At 36.6% G+C, this 16797-nt stretch overlaps 1 protein-coding gene across 1 annotated transcript; it reads left to right on the top strand.

The window, feature by feature from the left end:
- The first annotated feature begins 15077 nt into the window (after positions 1-15077).
- LOC138870554 (secreted RxLR effector protein 161-like) lies at positions 15078-16454 on the top strand. Its single transcript, XM_070148371.1, has 2 exons — positions 15078-15534; positions 16351-16454. Exons 1-2 carry the CDS (start codon positions 15078-15080, stop codon positions 16452-16454), a joined length of 561 nt encoding a protein of 186 aa, XP_070004472.1.
- The last annotated feature ends 343 nt before the right edge of the window (positions 16455-16797 follow it).

Genomic DNA, 16797 nt, shown 5'->3' with positions numbered 1-16797 from the left:
TATATCTTCTCATATATTACAAAAAGAAAGCGAATACTAAATATTGTTTAATATAATAAAGAAAAATAGAACAAAAAAGTTATTCACTGACTATATAAGTACGTTTGATTTAATAGAGATTTCATTATTGGGTATATCGTATTGACAAACAAGATGACAATTGAATTTTATTAAAGCAATACGATCTAATAGGATCAAACAAGCCTGATCATAATTTAATTTAATTAATATTTTTTTAATATTGACCGCGCATCGCGCGGGTACGACTACTAGTATAATTAGTAGCGATATTTTGATGCCACAAAAAATGGAGATTTGGTAGCAATACCAAGTTGTCACTAAAATGTAATTTTTAGCAGCGACAAAAGTAGCCACCAAAGTCAGGCTTTTGTTGCACCCACAGTCGCCGCCAATGATCTGTGGCGATATGAGTCGCCACCAAAGGCTAGCATTTAGTGGCGACGGATTCTCTAGAGTGAATTCTAGTGGCAATCCAAAATAAGTTTTGTGACGACAAATGTCGCCACGAAAGGTGGACCTTTTGTGGCGACCATTATAAGTCGCTACCAATAAGTATCCGCCACTTAGTATAGTCAACGACCACTTGGTTGCCACGAAAGCTATTCTGCGGTGACAATTAAACTTTCTGTGGCAAATTTTATCGCCACTAAAAGCCCTTTTTCTTGTAGTGATGTAATTTTTATATTTGCAAATAAAGTGCTTATTAAATTGCCCAAATAAACTAAAAAAAAAATTGAATCGGCCAAACGTTCCGAACAAACTATATATTAGCAGTTATTATAAGGTGTACATTAAAGAAAATTTTGGCACCCGCCACCTTTAAATCCTAGATCCGCCTCTGCATTCAAGTGATGAGGTCAGTTCTATTATGTGATGTCCCTGGTAAAATTTCACCAAGTCGAATACCATTATAATGCTGAAACATGTATACGACACAAAATCAACAAATCGATAGCACCAATTAGCGTTGTCAGTAATTTAACTTGCTGTTCTAAAGCTGTCTTCCACAACATTTTTGCATATTCCATGAATTACAACTAGCTTTCTTTGCAAATTCAACACTAATGTAATCACTAGTTGTTTTAACCTCAGATGCATCATCATACCAATTATCAATTTACAGAAAAGTCTAAACTGGACGGGTGATTAGTTAGATTAAACTATTACGCTAAGCACCGACTTCAATTATTTTCTAGATCTACTGGTTTGGTTCATGGCTTGGTGTAAAAGCCTTTTGAAACTTCAAGAAAACAGTCGAAAATCTCTAGCTTGAACTCTAATTTTCATTTAGCAGTATGTCCATTTCAGTACACTAACACATTAATCTAAAAGAAGTCATGTACATTTCGACAAAGATAATCACAGAATCATACTTATACTTAAAGATTGACCATAATGTAATATGATGAACTCTGAACAATTTCAAAACCAAGAAAGAAAAAGGCACATGAACATCATGCATATTATACTGCTCTCATTCAAAAAGAACCGAGTTTACATCATTTTTATTTGATTAGCGAGATACTTGGTCACAACAATCGTACAGAAGATAATAGACTTCTAATAGTTGAAAGGAAGTTGCAGCAATCAAGTAACGACAGAGAAGATATGAATCGAGTCCAGCCAATAGCAAAATCGACAGTAAAAATCTACAGGAATCAAACGGCAAATCCCCAGCCTCGAGAACCAGAAATCAACTCAATCCAAACTCATTTTTTTTTTGAGAAAACCATAATCAACAAAGAATGCTGAAAAAAAAACATTTTTGTGCTTTTTCTCTGATTTTTCTTTTGCAAATGAAACTTGAATGAAGAAACAAACTTAGACCATTTTTTTTCGTTTTCGAACAAAGGGTGTCGAATCAGAAAAGAGAAGGCCTCAGAAGAAGAAAAACTTCATAACCCTAGAAATTTACTACTAAATTTTTTCTGAAGATCTTTTTCCGATTTTTTTCTCCCTTAACACACTGAACTTACCTTATATATAGCCTTCGAAAATTCTCGAAAATCTGGTAAAAACTTTGAAAATCTTCAGTTTCTTTTTGAAATTTTTTGGGACAAATGGAGGGCGTGGATTGATTCATATCTATCCACGACTCTCATTCATCCAACAAATCGTCCTTTTTGTACAGAAATCGTGCGATGTAGGAGAGAATATTCGAGTTCCTTCTAACAAAAATCGTTGGGAATCAAATGACGTGGAGGGGGGACCATTTGGAGTGAACTCGGGTGAGTTATGGTGAGGAAGATGATGAACAGTAGGCACCGCTACTTCGGTTCTCTAGATTTAGGGTTTGGAGATGGGAAATGTTATAAGAGGTATTTTATGTTAGGGGAATCGAACGGGCCGGGTAAACGGGTCAGATCCGATTTTGTTGGGTTGAACCGGTGGAAAAGGGTCCTTTGGGCTGAGGGTGTTAATTGTATATGGGGGAAGGAAGGTAAAAATTGCGCGGGGCGCCCTATTTGGTCGCCCCCATTTAACCTATACCCATTTTTTTAAAAACTTTTAACTTGTAACAACTTTTTAAATAACTTCAGCCCCCTTTCTCCTCCTCCTTCTAACTTTTACCTTTTATGTAGTACGTATTTATTTTTGGTGCTCAGCACATATTGAAACAATTTATGTTTGCTTTAAATGTACATCTGTATTCTGTAATACAATACCTTTGAAGTTGTTGTTCTATTCATAATAAGAATTTATGCTGAATATGCTTGTATATTGATAGTTCTTTATCTTTATCAGGTAGGTTTAGAAGGGAACTTGTTTAAAATAAAATTTGAATTCAAGAGTATTAATAATTCAGTAAGCAAGAAATAACTGGAGTTTAAAATAACAAAACGAAAGACAAAAAAGCAGAAGCTGAAGAAGAAAGAAAAGAACTGGAACACACAAGCACTAGAAAGAAAAGAGAGCTAAATAACTTCAGCTCTAGAGCTGAAGTTCGACAGTTACAAAACAAAAACTTTAGCTCTAGAGCTGAAGTTATTTAGTTCTCTTTTCTTTCTAGTTGATCAACCGCGAAACACCAAAAACAGTAGTGATTGCCTCAGACTTCAGCTCTAGAGCTGAAGTTTCCCAGTTACAACACAAAAATTTCAGCTCTAGAGCTGAAGTTTCCCAGTTACAACACAAAAACTTCAGCTTTAGAGCTAAACTTCAGGCCCGGCTACTAGAATGTTGAAGTTTTGTGTGATTGCCTTTGCTACTTCAGCCCCGTATGCTGAAGTTATGCGAAAAAGCGGGTACACTTGCAATTTTTTTTGCAAAGCAGGCACAAGTTAAAACGTGACACAAAAAGCGGGTATAGATGCAAATGTCCCGGAAGGAAGTTGGGCCGAATTTGGGTGTTTGAAGATGGCCCAATTTCTATTCTTTTCTAAGTCTTTCTTTTAATTCTAATTTTTCCTTTTTTTTTCTTCTTTTATTTTAAAATTAAAAATCCTAAATTACCTAAAAATATGAAATTAAACTAATTAACTAATTATAAAAATTATAAACATCACTTAATTCTAAATTAAAAGAGGAAAATCAATAAACTAAAATTAAAAGACAAAAAATTGTAAAAATGAGCTATCTTTGTGATTTTCAAACTTTTATAATACAAATAATTATTGATTAATTCTAAAAATATAAAAACAAATCCTAAATGCGATGCATGATATTTTTTTGGTATTTTTTCATGATTTAAATAAAAATTAAACATGCACAGGAATGCAAATAATTAAGAAAATTCTATAAAAATTCCTAAGATGGCAAATATTTAACAGGAAAACCTATTTTCTTGGGATTTTATAGGAGTATTTCATATAGAGCAAAAATCACATGCTCACAGCTTTACATACATCCTTTTGATAGTCCTGGACTGGTTCTAGTTCCAGTTCCTTTTGATGGAATAGGAAATCATTCATGGAGGAGAGGTGTGTTCAGGGCCCTTTCTGTTAAGAACAAGTTAGGTTTCATCATTGGGCAATATGAAAAACCTAATTTGAAGTCGATAAATTTTAGACAATGGGAGAGATATGATGATATGGTAACTTCATGGATTTTGAATTCACTTGCTAAAGAAATTGCGGATAGTGTAGAATATGTGAGTAGTTCAGTTAAGTTGTGGAGAGAACTTGAAGATCGTTATGATCAAACAAATGGAGCAAAACTGTATCAAATCCAGAAGGAGATTAATGATTTAAGTCAAGGAGTACTCGAACATTATTGGATATTACACTAAAATGAAGAAACTATGGGAAGAATTAACTAATCTCAGTACAAAACCCTCTGTAGTTGTCAGTGTTGTTTACCGTAAAAAAGGTAATAACAATTACATTTATTGATGGGACTCTAAAAATACGTGATCTATTTTTATGCCAGTTTGTTAAGTAGTTGATGCTAAGTATATGAGATTTAGAGACGAAATAAAGTTAGGAAGAGAGCTATAATCAAACCGTTAGGTCAGCTGTTCTGGGCCTCGAGCCTGTCAATTTGGGGCCTCGAGGTCGACTCCATGGCTCGGGCTCGAGCTATCATGGGTGATCGAGGTAGGGCTAACAGTTATGAAATAATCAACTAAGGCTCTTTATGGCCAATGATAGGCAATAAATGATGAAAAAATACAAAGATAATAAATGAAAGCAATAATATCAAGAGAGTGTATGAGAGAGCAAAGAGAATGTTCTTCTATATTTCTTATGGAGTGGATGGAGCAACATGGTCTTACAAAATATCAAGGATCCCCTTTATATAGGAGAGAAAATCCCAACATAGTACAAGATACATTAATGATAAAGAAATCGGGATGGGACAGCTGGCCAACTTCATGATGCAGGCTCAGACTAGCTTCAAACTAGCCTGACAGATTTTGCCGGCCCTAGCTGCACTCTTCAGGAACTCCCCATATCCGTTGGGGTCGCGGCCAATGTTATCCCCAGGTCGAGTGTCGATATACCTCGAGGGAGGGTACTCGGTCTCGAGCCTTCGAGGTGATCTTCCGAGATGCCTTATCAACGAGAAATTGGTTCCTCCGATTTTGCCGTATACAAGTGTGCAAAGGAAAACATGCACAAAGCTGAACAAGACAGAAGATTGATACAATTTTTGATGGGATTAAGTGAGGTTTATACTGTGGTTCGAGGGAGCATATTGATGATGAATCCCTTGACTTCCATGGCACAAAATTTTGCTCTTCTGGTGCAAAAAGAGAAACAAAGAGAATCTCGACCTAGAAATTAATTGAATTTTGAATCTACTGCAATGAATGCTGGTACAACAATGCCAAGAGGCTTCAAGGCAGATTACTTAGTGAACGACAACAGACCTAGGCCCTTTTGTGACTTTTGAAAAAGGCCAAGACATACCAAAGGAAAATATTTCAAACTTCATGGATATCCCCAACACTTCAATCAACAAGGAGCTCAAAACTATAACTTGACTGCCCAAAATCATACCAGTATCCCAAGAATAATAAAGGAAAGAGTATTGCAGCAAATGTTGTAATTGGCGTACAAGGTATGCCATCTGATATAATGACAAACAAAAGAGAAGATCTGGAGCATCAAGGAAGTCACAGTAACCAAAACATGAATCTTTCAAAGGAGCAATATGACCAAGTAGTGAGGCTGCTACAACATTTCCAAAGTGATGGTGCAGGAGGCACTTCAAGCAATACAAATGCAACCAACAGATCAGTAAATTTTGTGGGTATTGTGACTTGCACTTCTTCTATAGATTTTGACAAACTCTCATGCAAATGCTTTCAAGCAAAGGATGACTTATGGATTCTAGACTCAGGAGCTTCACACTATATGACATTTAACAAGACACACATGCAGAATATAATTATCCTACCCTATCCTTTACTTGTGAAGCTACCAAATGGTTACAAAGTCAAGGTTATAGAATTAGGAACTGTGACACTTACATACAACCTTATCTCTATCAATTCCTTAACAACATATCTCAAATGTCTAGCTTCTTTCTCTGACACATGTTGTCTTCTGCAGGCCCCCTCTCTGAAGAGGCCTCTGGAGATTGGTAAAGTTCATGATGGGTTGTACCTTCTACGCTTAGACTGATTGAACAAAGGAAGTTCTGCTATAGCAAAGAAGAGTGCAATTTCCTATTCACAATAGTCATAATATTGCAACACATTGTTTTTCTCATTCTTGTCAGTCATGTCCTCCTGTAAATACTCATTGTTCTTCCCATTCCTGTTACCCCTGTTCTATTGTAAATACTGCATCTCCATCTCCCATTGTAAATGCTTTCACCTGGAATAAAACAAACAGGGGTTGTGACTTTGACTCTGTTTCAATTGATACAAGTGATATGAATCTGTTATGGCACTATAGACTTGTACATGTACCTTTTGGGAAGATGAAAGGAATGCCTAATTTGATGACCCAAAATGTCATCTTTTAATTAAATAATCATCTCAGTATTTTAAGACCTTAAAAATCAGTATCAATAATTTCTCGACTTGCGTGCGCAGTCCGTATAATTTTTTGGAAGGTTTTATGTGAAAAATGGATTAAATTGTGAACTAGAGCTTTAAAACTCAATTGAGTTGACTTCGATCAACATTTTGAGCAAACAAACCCGGATCAAAGTTTTGACCATTCTGGTAGTTCCGTATCGTGATTTGGGACTTGGTCATATGCCCGAAATCGAATTCGGAGGTCCCTAGATCAAATTGTCGCCATTTAACGGAATCTAGAAATCTAAGGCTAAAGATTTCTTAAGTTTGACCGGAGATTTGACTTTTGAGAAAAAGACCCCGGAATGGAATTTTGATGATTCCAATAGTTTCGTATGGTGATTTTGGACTTAGGCACATGTTCGTATTTGGATTTGGAAGTTTGTAGGATAATTCGGCGCATTTTGGCGAAAGTTGGAAAATAGAAGATTTTTGGAAAGTTTGACCGAGGGTTGACTTTTTGATATCGGGGTCGGAATCCAGTTCTGAAAATTTTCATAGCTTCGTTATGTCATTTATGACTTGTATGCAAAATTTTAAGTCATTCAGACTTGATTTGATAGGTTTTTGCATCGAATATAGAAGTTGGACGTTCTTAGATTCATTAGGCTTGAATTGGGGTGTGATGCACAATTTTAGTATTTTATGATGTGATTTGAGGTTTTGACTAAGTTCGTATGATGTTTTAGAACTTGTTGGTGTATTTTGTTGAGGTCCCAAGGGCCTTGAGTGGATTTCGGAAGGTTAACGGATCAATTCGGACTTGTATTTATCTGCTGAAATTTTCTGGGCAGTTTCTGCATTTTTCGCACGTGTGAACAGCGACTGCACCTACGTGAACAGTATCCGTGTATAGTAGCCGTGTACAATATCCATAAATAGTAACACGCGTAAACAGTATTCTTGTACAGTAGCGTGTACAATATGCGTGAACAGTAACACGCGTGAACAATAATCCGAAAATTCTGGACAATGTAAAGGATGAGCAGTCTGGTTTTCCTCAATATTTTTGAACTTCCAAGCTCGAATTTTGGGCAATTTTGAGCGAGAAGTTACGGAAATTCTTGGAGTAAGTGTTCTTGACTCTCTTGTGATTATATTTCATGAATAAATCTTCTTTTTTGGTTTTAGATTATTGATATTTGAAGAGAAATGGGGGAATTTTTTAAAATTCCATAAAAATGAATTTTCAAGATTTGAACATCGATTCGGAGTCGGATTTGAGTAAAATTAGTATGGTTGGACTCGTAATTGAATGGGTTTTTGTATTTTGTGACTTTTGTCGTATTCTGAGACGCAGGCCCACAGGCAATTTTTGGGTTAATTTCGGATTTTGTTTAAAAATTAGTATTTTTCATATGGAATTAATTGCTAAAATATGTATTGAATGAATCGAGTTAATTGTGACTAGATTCGGGACATTTGGAGGCCGATTTGAGCGGTAAAGGCATTGCAGAGTAAGATTTACTTGGATTGAGGTAAGTAACGGTTATAAATCTGGTCCTGAGAGTATGAAACCCTAGACATTGTGTCGTATGACTATTTTGGAGGTGACGCACATGCTAGGTGACGGGCGTGTGGGCGTGCACCGTAGGGATTGTGACTTGGTCCGTCCCGCGAGACTGTGGAATTAATTGGCCTACTATTTAATACATGCACCCTTTGTCTTCATAGAAATTGATTATACTTCATGTTAGAAATCATGTTTAGGCCTTATATGATCATTGTTGAGACCTGCGAGGTCCTGTACTTACTGAATTAGTTGCTAATTGCTGTTTTGTACTCAGTCATAGCTTTTCTTGCTTATTATGCCTCCGTCTCTTGCTGTTCATTGTTGATACATGACATTACCTCTGTTTGGACTGTTTATATGATTTTTGAGAGCCCAAGAGACTGGAGAGATTGATGACTAAGTGAGGCCGAGGGCCTGATCTGTGAGGATATTTATGGGATCGGGCTGCACGCCGCAGTATGTTATTACTGATTTATTACTGAGTAATGCCGAGGGCCTGATCTGTGAGGACATTTTATAGGATCAGGCTGTACGCTGCAGTATGTTGTTACTGATTTATTATTGAGTGAGGCCGAGGGCCTGAGTGATATATGTATGCCACGAGGTGGCTTGTTATAGCGCTTGGGATGAAGGAGACCTTCCGGAGTCTGTACATACCCACAGTGAGCGCAGGTACCTACTGAGTGCGAGTGCTAAGTGGGAGTGTCGGGTGCCGAGTGCTGAGCGACTGGGAGGAATAAGTGAATGTGAGGAATGAGTGATTGTGAGGTTGAAGTGAATGGGAGGACATACTGACTGTTATTCTGAGAAATACATTTACTTCATTACTGTTGCATCGCAGATGTCATATCACTATTTTGAAAATTATTGGAAGATATTATTTACTGCTCAGTCAAATTTGATATCTGGTTTATTGAGTACATACTGATGTGACTTAAACTGTTAAATTGAAAGTATGACTACTTTTATTTGAAAGTTATTGAGATAACTATATTTGCATAGCTCGTCATTACTTCTCAGTTCCTTATTTATTTCTGTTACTTACTGATTTGGTGTACTCACGTTACCCCCTGTACCTCGTGTACAGATCTAGACACTTCTGGTCATGGCAGTTGTTGGTTGAGGAGTCAGACTCATGAGACTATTGAGGTAGCTGCATGACATTCGCTGACCTTGACTCTCCTTTCATTTCATGTTGTACTGTTCTATATTTCCAGACAGTGTTTTATCAGTCGGATGTTGTTATCATTTAGATGCTCATGCACTCAGTGACACCGGGTTTTGGGGATGGATTGTTTAGTACTTTTGGAGTTATATTCTGTTCTAAAAGATTTTATTTAATATTAACTACTTCCGCCTTTATTTAAAAGTTCTACTGTGTTGAGATGTTGAATTGAGGCTTGCCTTGTACCACAATAGGCGCCATCACGACGGGTGAGATTTTGGGTCGTGACACTAATATACCAGTAACCTTTGCATCAAAACAACCTTTTCTTTGCTCTATATGCCCTATGACCAGACAAACTAGACTTCGCTTTCCCTTGAAAGTTACCAACACAACTGCCATATTTGACCTCTTACATGTTGATTTGTGGGGACCTTATCATGTATCCACTCATGATAATTTTAAATATTTCCTTACTATATTAGATGATTTTAGTAGATCCGCTTGGACTCATTAATGCATTACATACTCTCAAAAGCTTCATCTCTATGGTTGAGACACAGTTCAATACCAGTGTAAAGTGAATAAGATCAGACAATGGTATGAAATAGTCACGACCCAAAACTACTTGTTGTGATGGCACCTAAGAAGATCTGCTAGGTAAGTCAACTAACAAAAAATACAATCCAAAAGAGATTATAGGAAAATAGTAAAGAATTAGCTGAACATTTACAAATTGACCCAAGACCTTGTAGTACGACTTATGAGCTTCTAAGACTTGGAATTTACACAGTTGGTACGAATAAATACACGTTATGTTGAAAGATACATAAACAGAATAGCAAAACCTAAGCTACCAGACAAGAGGCAGCTATATCCGGAATGCGCGAACATCTTCAGAATCATCACCCCACATTCACCAGCAACTCTACTCCAGAAATTTATACACATCGTACAAAAGTGTAGTATCAGTACAACCGATCCCATGTACTGGTAAGTATTTTGTCTAACCTCGTCGAAGTAGTGATGAGACTTTTTAGTTAAAAGACACTTACTGATAAAACCTGCATTGCGAATCAGCAATAGAACTATACCACAAAATAATAGAGAAGAATACATAAAACGTATATGCAAAATAATAATCGAGTGTTAACAGAGATCACAATTTGGCATCCTAAAATACCTCAACCAATCTTTTCCTTAGAATGAAACCAACAAACCACAACAGTCAATTCTTAACTTTCATAGCATGAGGGATGTACCCAGATATCAAGTCAATTGTGCGGCAACACCCTTCATGTTTTATCTCATCCTCACCCAATATACGTATAACAGAACCAACCAAATGACAGAAATACCGATAACATGAATTATAAGGTAGGAAATACGCAATTAGCAATAATGAACAAGGACAACCATATGAGCAACAGTAGAAGACTAAGCGGAAAGCATGTGAATGATGACGGAAATTGGAAACAAGAAATATCAGCTTCAACTAACTAGCATGGTGAAGACCTAAATACAGGTATAACAAATAAGAAGGAAACACATGATCTTTACAAGTTAACAAGTAGAGGCATGAATGACTAACTTAGAAAAAAGAACTTGTACTAAAGTGCAACAAAATAGATACGACGTGAGTGTAATTATAAAAGCAGGGAAATAGGCATGATATTTGCAAGTTAAACAAATAGAAGATATGAGCGACACAACAACAATTGATATAGAGATAAATGACAGAACAATAACAACAAGTCACATCAGATCTAAGATTGTGACAATAATAGCTCAAGGTAAAGACATGAACATATACATGGGAAAACAGATATCATAACATAATGCATGTCCCTTATCCTCGCCTTCACGGAAACACTCATAGTTCTATGACCTCACGATAATATAAAAGCATAACAGTATAAATAAAATGGCACGACATCACCTTTCGTGCTTTACACTCTTATAACATGGCACGACATCACCCTTCGTGCTGTACACTCTCCCTCACATGATAATGTATAAACAATGGCACAACATCACCCTTCGTGCTTTCTACTCTTCCTTACCAAGCATATGTATATCAATGACAACAAGGCAAGAAGCATAAATAACATCAAGGAGAGTGTTTTAACAGATATTCCAAACAAATCCCAATCACAACTTTCCAAGTCAACAATGATTGAATAACCCTCAAGATCCGTATTATTCAAATACTTTCACAAATCTCACAAATGATCCACAACACAAGTATAAAGTCTAGTATCTTAAGAATATCGACCGTAGTAATGTAGTAATAATTTCGCGTAGAGATGACCGAATTAGACACATCAATGTATTCTCAGAATTTTCATCAAGTTTGATCAAGTTATAATAAGCTAAGTCTTGATTTCTTTCATTTAATATTGTGTCCTTAGTATCTAAGAGTCAAGTAAGGCATGGAGCAGGAGGTCACAAAATTCTACAACATAAATGTAACATAATCCACCCCCCGCGAGCATGATTAACCTTAGCACATACATATACGCGCGTCACCTCATATATGTATCACCCTGGCATGTCGCAAATAATGACAAATAGGATGAAAAATTCCCTCAACAAAGTTAGGCAAAACACTTACCTCGAACAAGTCAATTACAATACCAAGCAAGCCAAGCGATGCTCCAAAAATGCCATCACGTGCGTAGTGACCTTCGAACGGCTCAAAACTAGATAAAAGCAACTCAAATACATCAAATAAATCCCAAGGAAACAATTCCAAATGATAAAGATCGTATCCTAAATAAAATCCCAAATCCGGTCAAAAATCACACCCGGGCCTACGCCTCGAAACCCGACAAAACTCACAAAATCCGACAACTCATTCAATTACGAGTCCAACCATCCTAGTTTCACTTAATTCCGACTCAAAATCGATGTTCAAAATTCAAAAATTCATATTATGAAACTTTAGGCCAAAACCCCCAATCTCCTCTTTAAACTTCATAAACCAAAAGCTAAAATCGAAGATAGATTCATGGAATATAACAAAAACCGAGTAGAGAACACTTACCCCAATTCATATGGTGAAAATCGCCTAAAGAATTGCCCAATTCCGAGCTCCCCAACTCAAAATATGTTAAATAAACAAAACTCTCATTTTAACATTGTTCTGCCTCGTTTCTTATGCCAAATAATCTCGAAACTCGCTTTTGATGCCTCCAATAGATTTCTTATGAAATTATAGTAAATTTAGGCTCTTGAATCACTCCATTTGACCTTATATTGGAGGAAATATGTTGGTTTTAATATTTGGAAATAACGCAAATTTTTAAATACGAAGTCAGTGGCAATTTCGTAATTTATTTGAAAAATTCGACAATCCAAGTCTTAATAAAATGACCATAAACTCCTCATACGATGTCCAAATTTGATGATTCTTTTTTCTATGGCTCCATAATTACGATACAGATCCAATACTTCAATAGAAACAGAAATTAAATCTTATTTGCTTAATGTATTACCATTTATGCTTGAAGAAACAACGTCGAAACATTAAAAAACGAGCGCAACACAACCCAAGCCTATCGGAAACTCACCCGAGTCCCTTCGGAACAATGTCCAAACATACCATCAAGTCCCATAACATAACATGGACTTACTCACGGCCTCCAAACACAATAACAACATCGAAACGACAAATTACACCTAAAACCAAAAATCAATGAACTTAAAACTTTAAACTTCCACAACCGATGTTGAAACCCATCAAATCACGTCCAATTGACCTCAAGTTTTGCACACAAGTCACATTTGACATTACAGGCCTGCTCCAACTTCCAAAATTAAAATCCGACCCCGATATCAAAAAAACCACTCTCGGTCAAACTTTCCAAAAAATCCAACTTTTGTCATTTCGAGCCAAATTCAAATACGGACTTCCAAATCATAATCTGAACATGCTACTAAGTCTAAAATCACCCAACGGAGCTAACCGAACTATCAAAATTTCAATCCGAGGTTAAATACTAAAAAGTCAAACTCGATCAACTTTTTCAAATTTAAAGCTCCCTAGTTGAGAATCAATCTTTCAGATTAGTCCCGAATAATCTGAAAACCAAAACCGACGATTCACATAAGTCAAAATACATCATATGGAGCTACTCACACCCGTAAACTATTGAGCAAAGTATAAATTCTCAAAACGACCAGTCGGGTCGCTACAGGAATTCACCAGTAGTGAAGCCACTCTATTCTTCTAGTCCAAAGGAATTGAACACCAAAGAACCTGCCCATACACTCCTCAATAAAATGACATTATAGAAAGAAAATATAAATACCTATTAGAGACTACCAGAGCCTTGTTATTTCAAGCCAAACTCGCTTTGAAATATTAGGGAGAATGTGTACCTACAACAACTTTTCTCATTAATAGACTGCCTACTGTACCTTTAAAGAACAAATGCCCTTTTGAGTTGTTGTATGGAAAGAAACCAAATTATTCACATTTGAGAAGCTTTGGTTGTATATGCTATCTAACTATTCCTAAATCCCATAGAGACAAATTTGAGCCAAAGGCTACTCCACATGTGTTTTTAGGTTATCCCTCTGGTGTCAAAGGGTACAAAATGCCGAGTCTAACTACCAAGAAAATCTATATGTCTATGGATATTGTTTTTCATGAGTCTATTTTTCCTTTCTCTCTTCCATCAGTGTCATCTTCCTTCTTCTCCATGCCTCCTACTGCTGTACAACATGATTACTTTGATATACTTCCTTCTTGCCCCTCTCATATTGTCACAACTTCTCCAAGGGATCCTTCTGTTACACATACTTCAGTGTCACCTAATCACACCATATACTCACCTTCTATTCCTAACACTACTTCACCACAAACATCATCTCCAACTACTTCAAGAGTTAATCAGCCCTCTCTACCTACACTAAGACCTAATCAAAGAGTATCTGGTAGAGACTCTAAAGTTCCATCCTACTTGTCTGATTATATATATTATGTGCCCAATATGAAACCATCTTAGACTGTCGAAGTCACTCAGACCAATTCATCCTTCTCTCCCAATGCACTTTTTACCCAAAGTTATCACATTACTCATGATGTCTTGAGTCTTGACAGCTAGCAGGTTGTAAGAAGTGTTTGCAATGATATGGAGACATTCTCTTATAAAGAAGCACCAGGCAATCCTTCCTGACAACAGGCTATGACACAAGAATTTGAGGCATTTCATGCAAATAACACTTGGACATTGGTTCCATTACTTGCTGGAAAGCAAGCCATAGGCTGCAGGTGGATGTATAAGATTAAACATAAAGCATATGAGAGTGTAGAGAGATACAAAGCCAGATTAGTTGTGAAAAGATATACATAGAAGGAATGAGTCGACTACACAAAAAAAAATTCTCCAGTAGTAAAGATGACTAATGTTAGAGCCTTAATTACTATTGCTGCCCAGAAGCACTGAGAGCTTTTTCAGTTGGATGTGGACAACGCTTTCCTTCATGGGGATCTACATGAGAAGGTCTACATGAAGCTTCCACAAGGTCTTGCAGTATCCTTCCCTGGACTAGTTTGCAGATTGAACAAGTCACTTTATGGTTTAAAGTAGGCAAACAGACAGTGGTATGCTAAACTCACTGAAGCCCTGTGTTCCAAAGGCTATAGTCATTCCATGCATGATTACTCTTTGTTCTACAAGAAGACTACTAATTGTGTTGTTTTTGTGGGAGTCTATGTAGATGATGTCCTACTGACAGGAATGATCTTGCTGAGATGCAAATGCTGAAAGCTTTCCTGTATTAGCAGTTCAAAATCAAAGATTTAAGGAGACTACACTACTTCTTGGGACTTGAAGTACTCTACAGAGACAATGGGATTTTAATCTCTTAGAGAAAGTTTGTCCTTGATCTCCTTAAAGACTATGACTGCTTACACTACACCAGTCTCCTCTCCTCTTGATCCCTCAGTTAAACTAAAAGCTAAGGAAGGAGCACCTTTGTCTGATCCCACTTTTTACAGACTGTTGGTTGGGGAGTTGAACTTCCTCACCAATACTAGACTAAATATAGCTTATGGAGTGCAACACTTGAGCCAATATATGGAAGATCCTAGAGAGCCTCATCTTCAGGCTGCTTATCACATGCTTAGGTACTTGCTCAAGGATCCTACTTTGGGAATCTTCATGTCAAGTGATGCTAACTTCTCAGTTCAGGCCTATTGTGATTCTGATTGGGCTGCCTGCGCTGATTCTAGGAAGTCAGTGTCAGGTTATATTATTTTATTGGGTGACAACCTCATTAACTGGAAGTCTAAGAAGCAAGAGACCATTTCACTTTCTTTAGCAGAAGTAGAATACATATCTATCAGGAAGGTTGTTGGTGAGCTCGTCTGGTTGCATCGACTGCTTATAGAGTTGACTATTCCTTCTGCCTTGCCTATTATTGTGTTTTGTGATAGTTAGTCTACCCTCCATATTGCCAGAAATCCTGTGTTCCATGAGTGGACTAAACACATTGAAGTCGATTGTCACTTTGTGAGATCCAAGCTCCAAGAAGGTCTCATTTCGCTTCATCACATAAGGACCGGTGATCAGCTAGCTGACATCCTCACAAAATCTCTCACTGGGATCAAACATGCTACTATTCTGGGCAAGTTGGCTGTGCTTCCCTCACATCCTACTGTAGCAGTTAGTTATTAGCTGTAGCTTAGCTGTCATTTTCCAGTTGGTTGGTTAGTTAGTGCTCCCTGTATATAACCAACACTTTGCATCATAATTGATTTTGAGTTTTATTTTCCTCAATTAGAGACTTCATCTCTGTTCTTCTCCTTCTTCTCTCTTCAGTCGATCTTCCAGAAGCTTCTGAGCTAGGAAGCTTTCCCATATTTGGATTCCAAATCTTGTCAAACGTAAACTTGGTCCCATGCAATCCCTTTGCAAGCGAATTGGTTAACACGCACAAATCTTAACACATGCATCATTTTTTGAGCTGAATTCCAATAGAATTTTATTAACTTCTAGGTCAGGCCCCGTACAATTTCGAGAAGTGCTGCTTTGACATGTATATACTATATATATGGTTTTTATATCTATTATATCTTTGGCAACATATGAAAACACAAGTCCGGACCATATTTTACACGACTAATTTAGTACTTATAAAACATTTTTAGTAAATTGTGGTTAAATATTACAGATAGGCCTATAGAGTTTGATAAAAAAATGAAGATGATTTTCCCTGGTGAAGTTTTTAAGAGGGATGATGAAGTTTATAGTGGCATTTGTTTCAAAAACTGTTGAACTTTTCCAAAAAATTCAATTTAGTTTACCAAACATTGTTTTTGAAGCTGAGACGTACTCGGATAACAGAAATTGCAAGAATTTCTTGGATGAAGTTGTTTGGATGTAACCCTTCAAAATATCTACACATACCGTTTGATAAACATTTTTAAAAGAACTTTCAGTTCTTCCAATATTTACCACACCCGTTTAGAACAATCGAACTAGTGATATTAGGCTAAACTAAAACGATGTTAATTTTATTACATGCATTCAAATGATAGGAAAAAACATAATTAGGCAATATTTAACAAAAAATTTCATAAATTTAACAGGAATAAGTAATTATAAAACTGACATCTGA

Source organism: Nicotiana sylvestris, chromosome 6 (genome assembly GCF_000393655.2).
Source record: "Nicotiana sylvestris chromosome 6, ASM39365v2, whole genome shotgun sequence".
Lineage (NCBI taxonomy): Eukaryota > Viridiplantae > Streptophyta > Magnoliopsida > Solanales > Solanaceae > Nicotiana > Nicotiana sylvestris.
The sequence above is the reverse complement of the archived record's forward strand: the minus strand, read 5'-3'. Positions and strand labels throughout refer to the sequence as shown.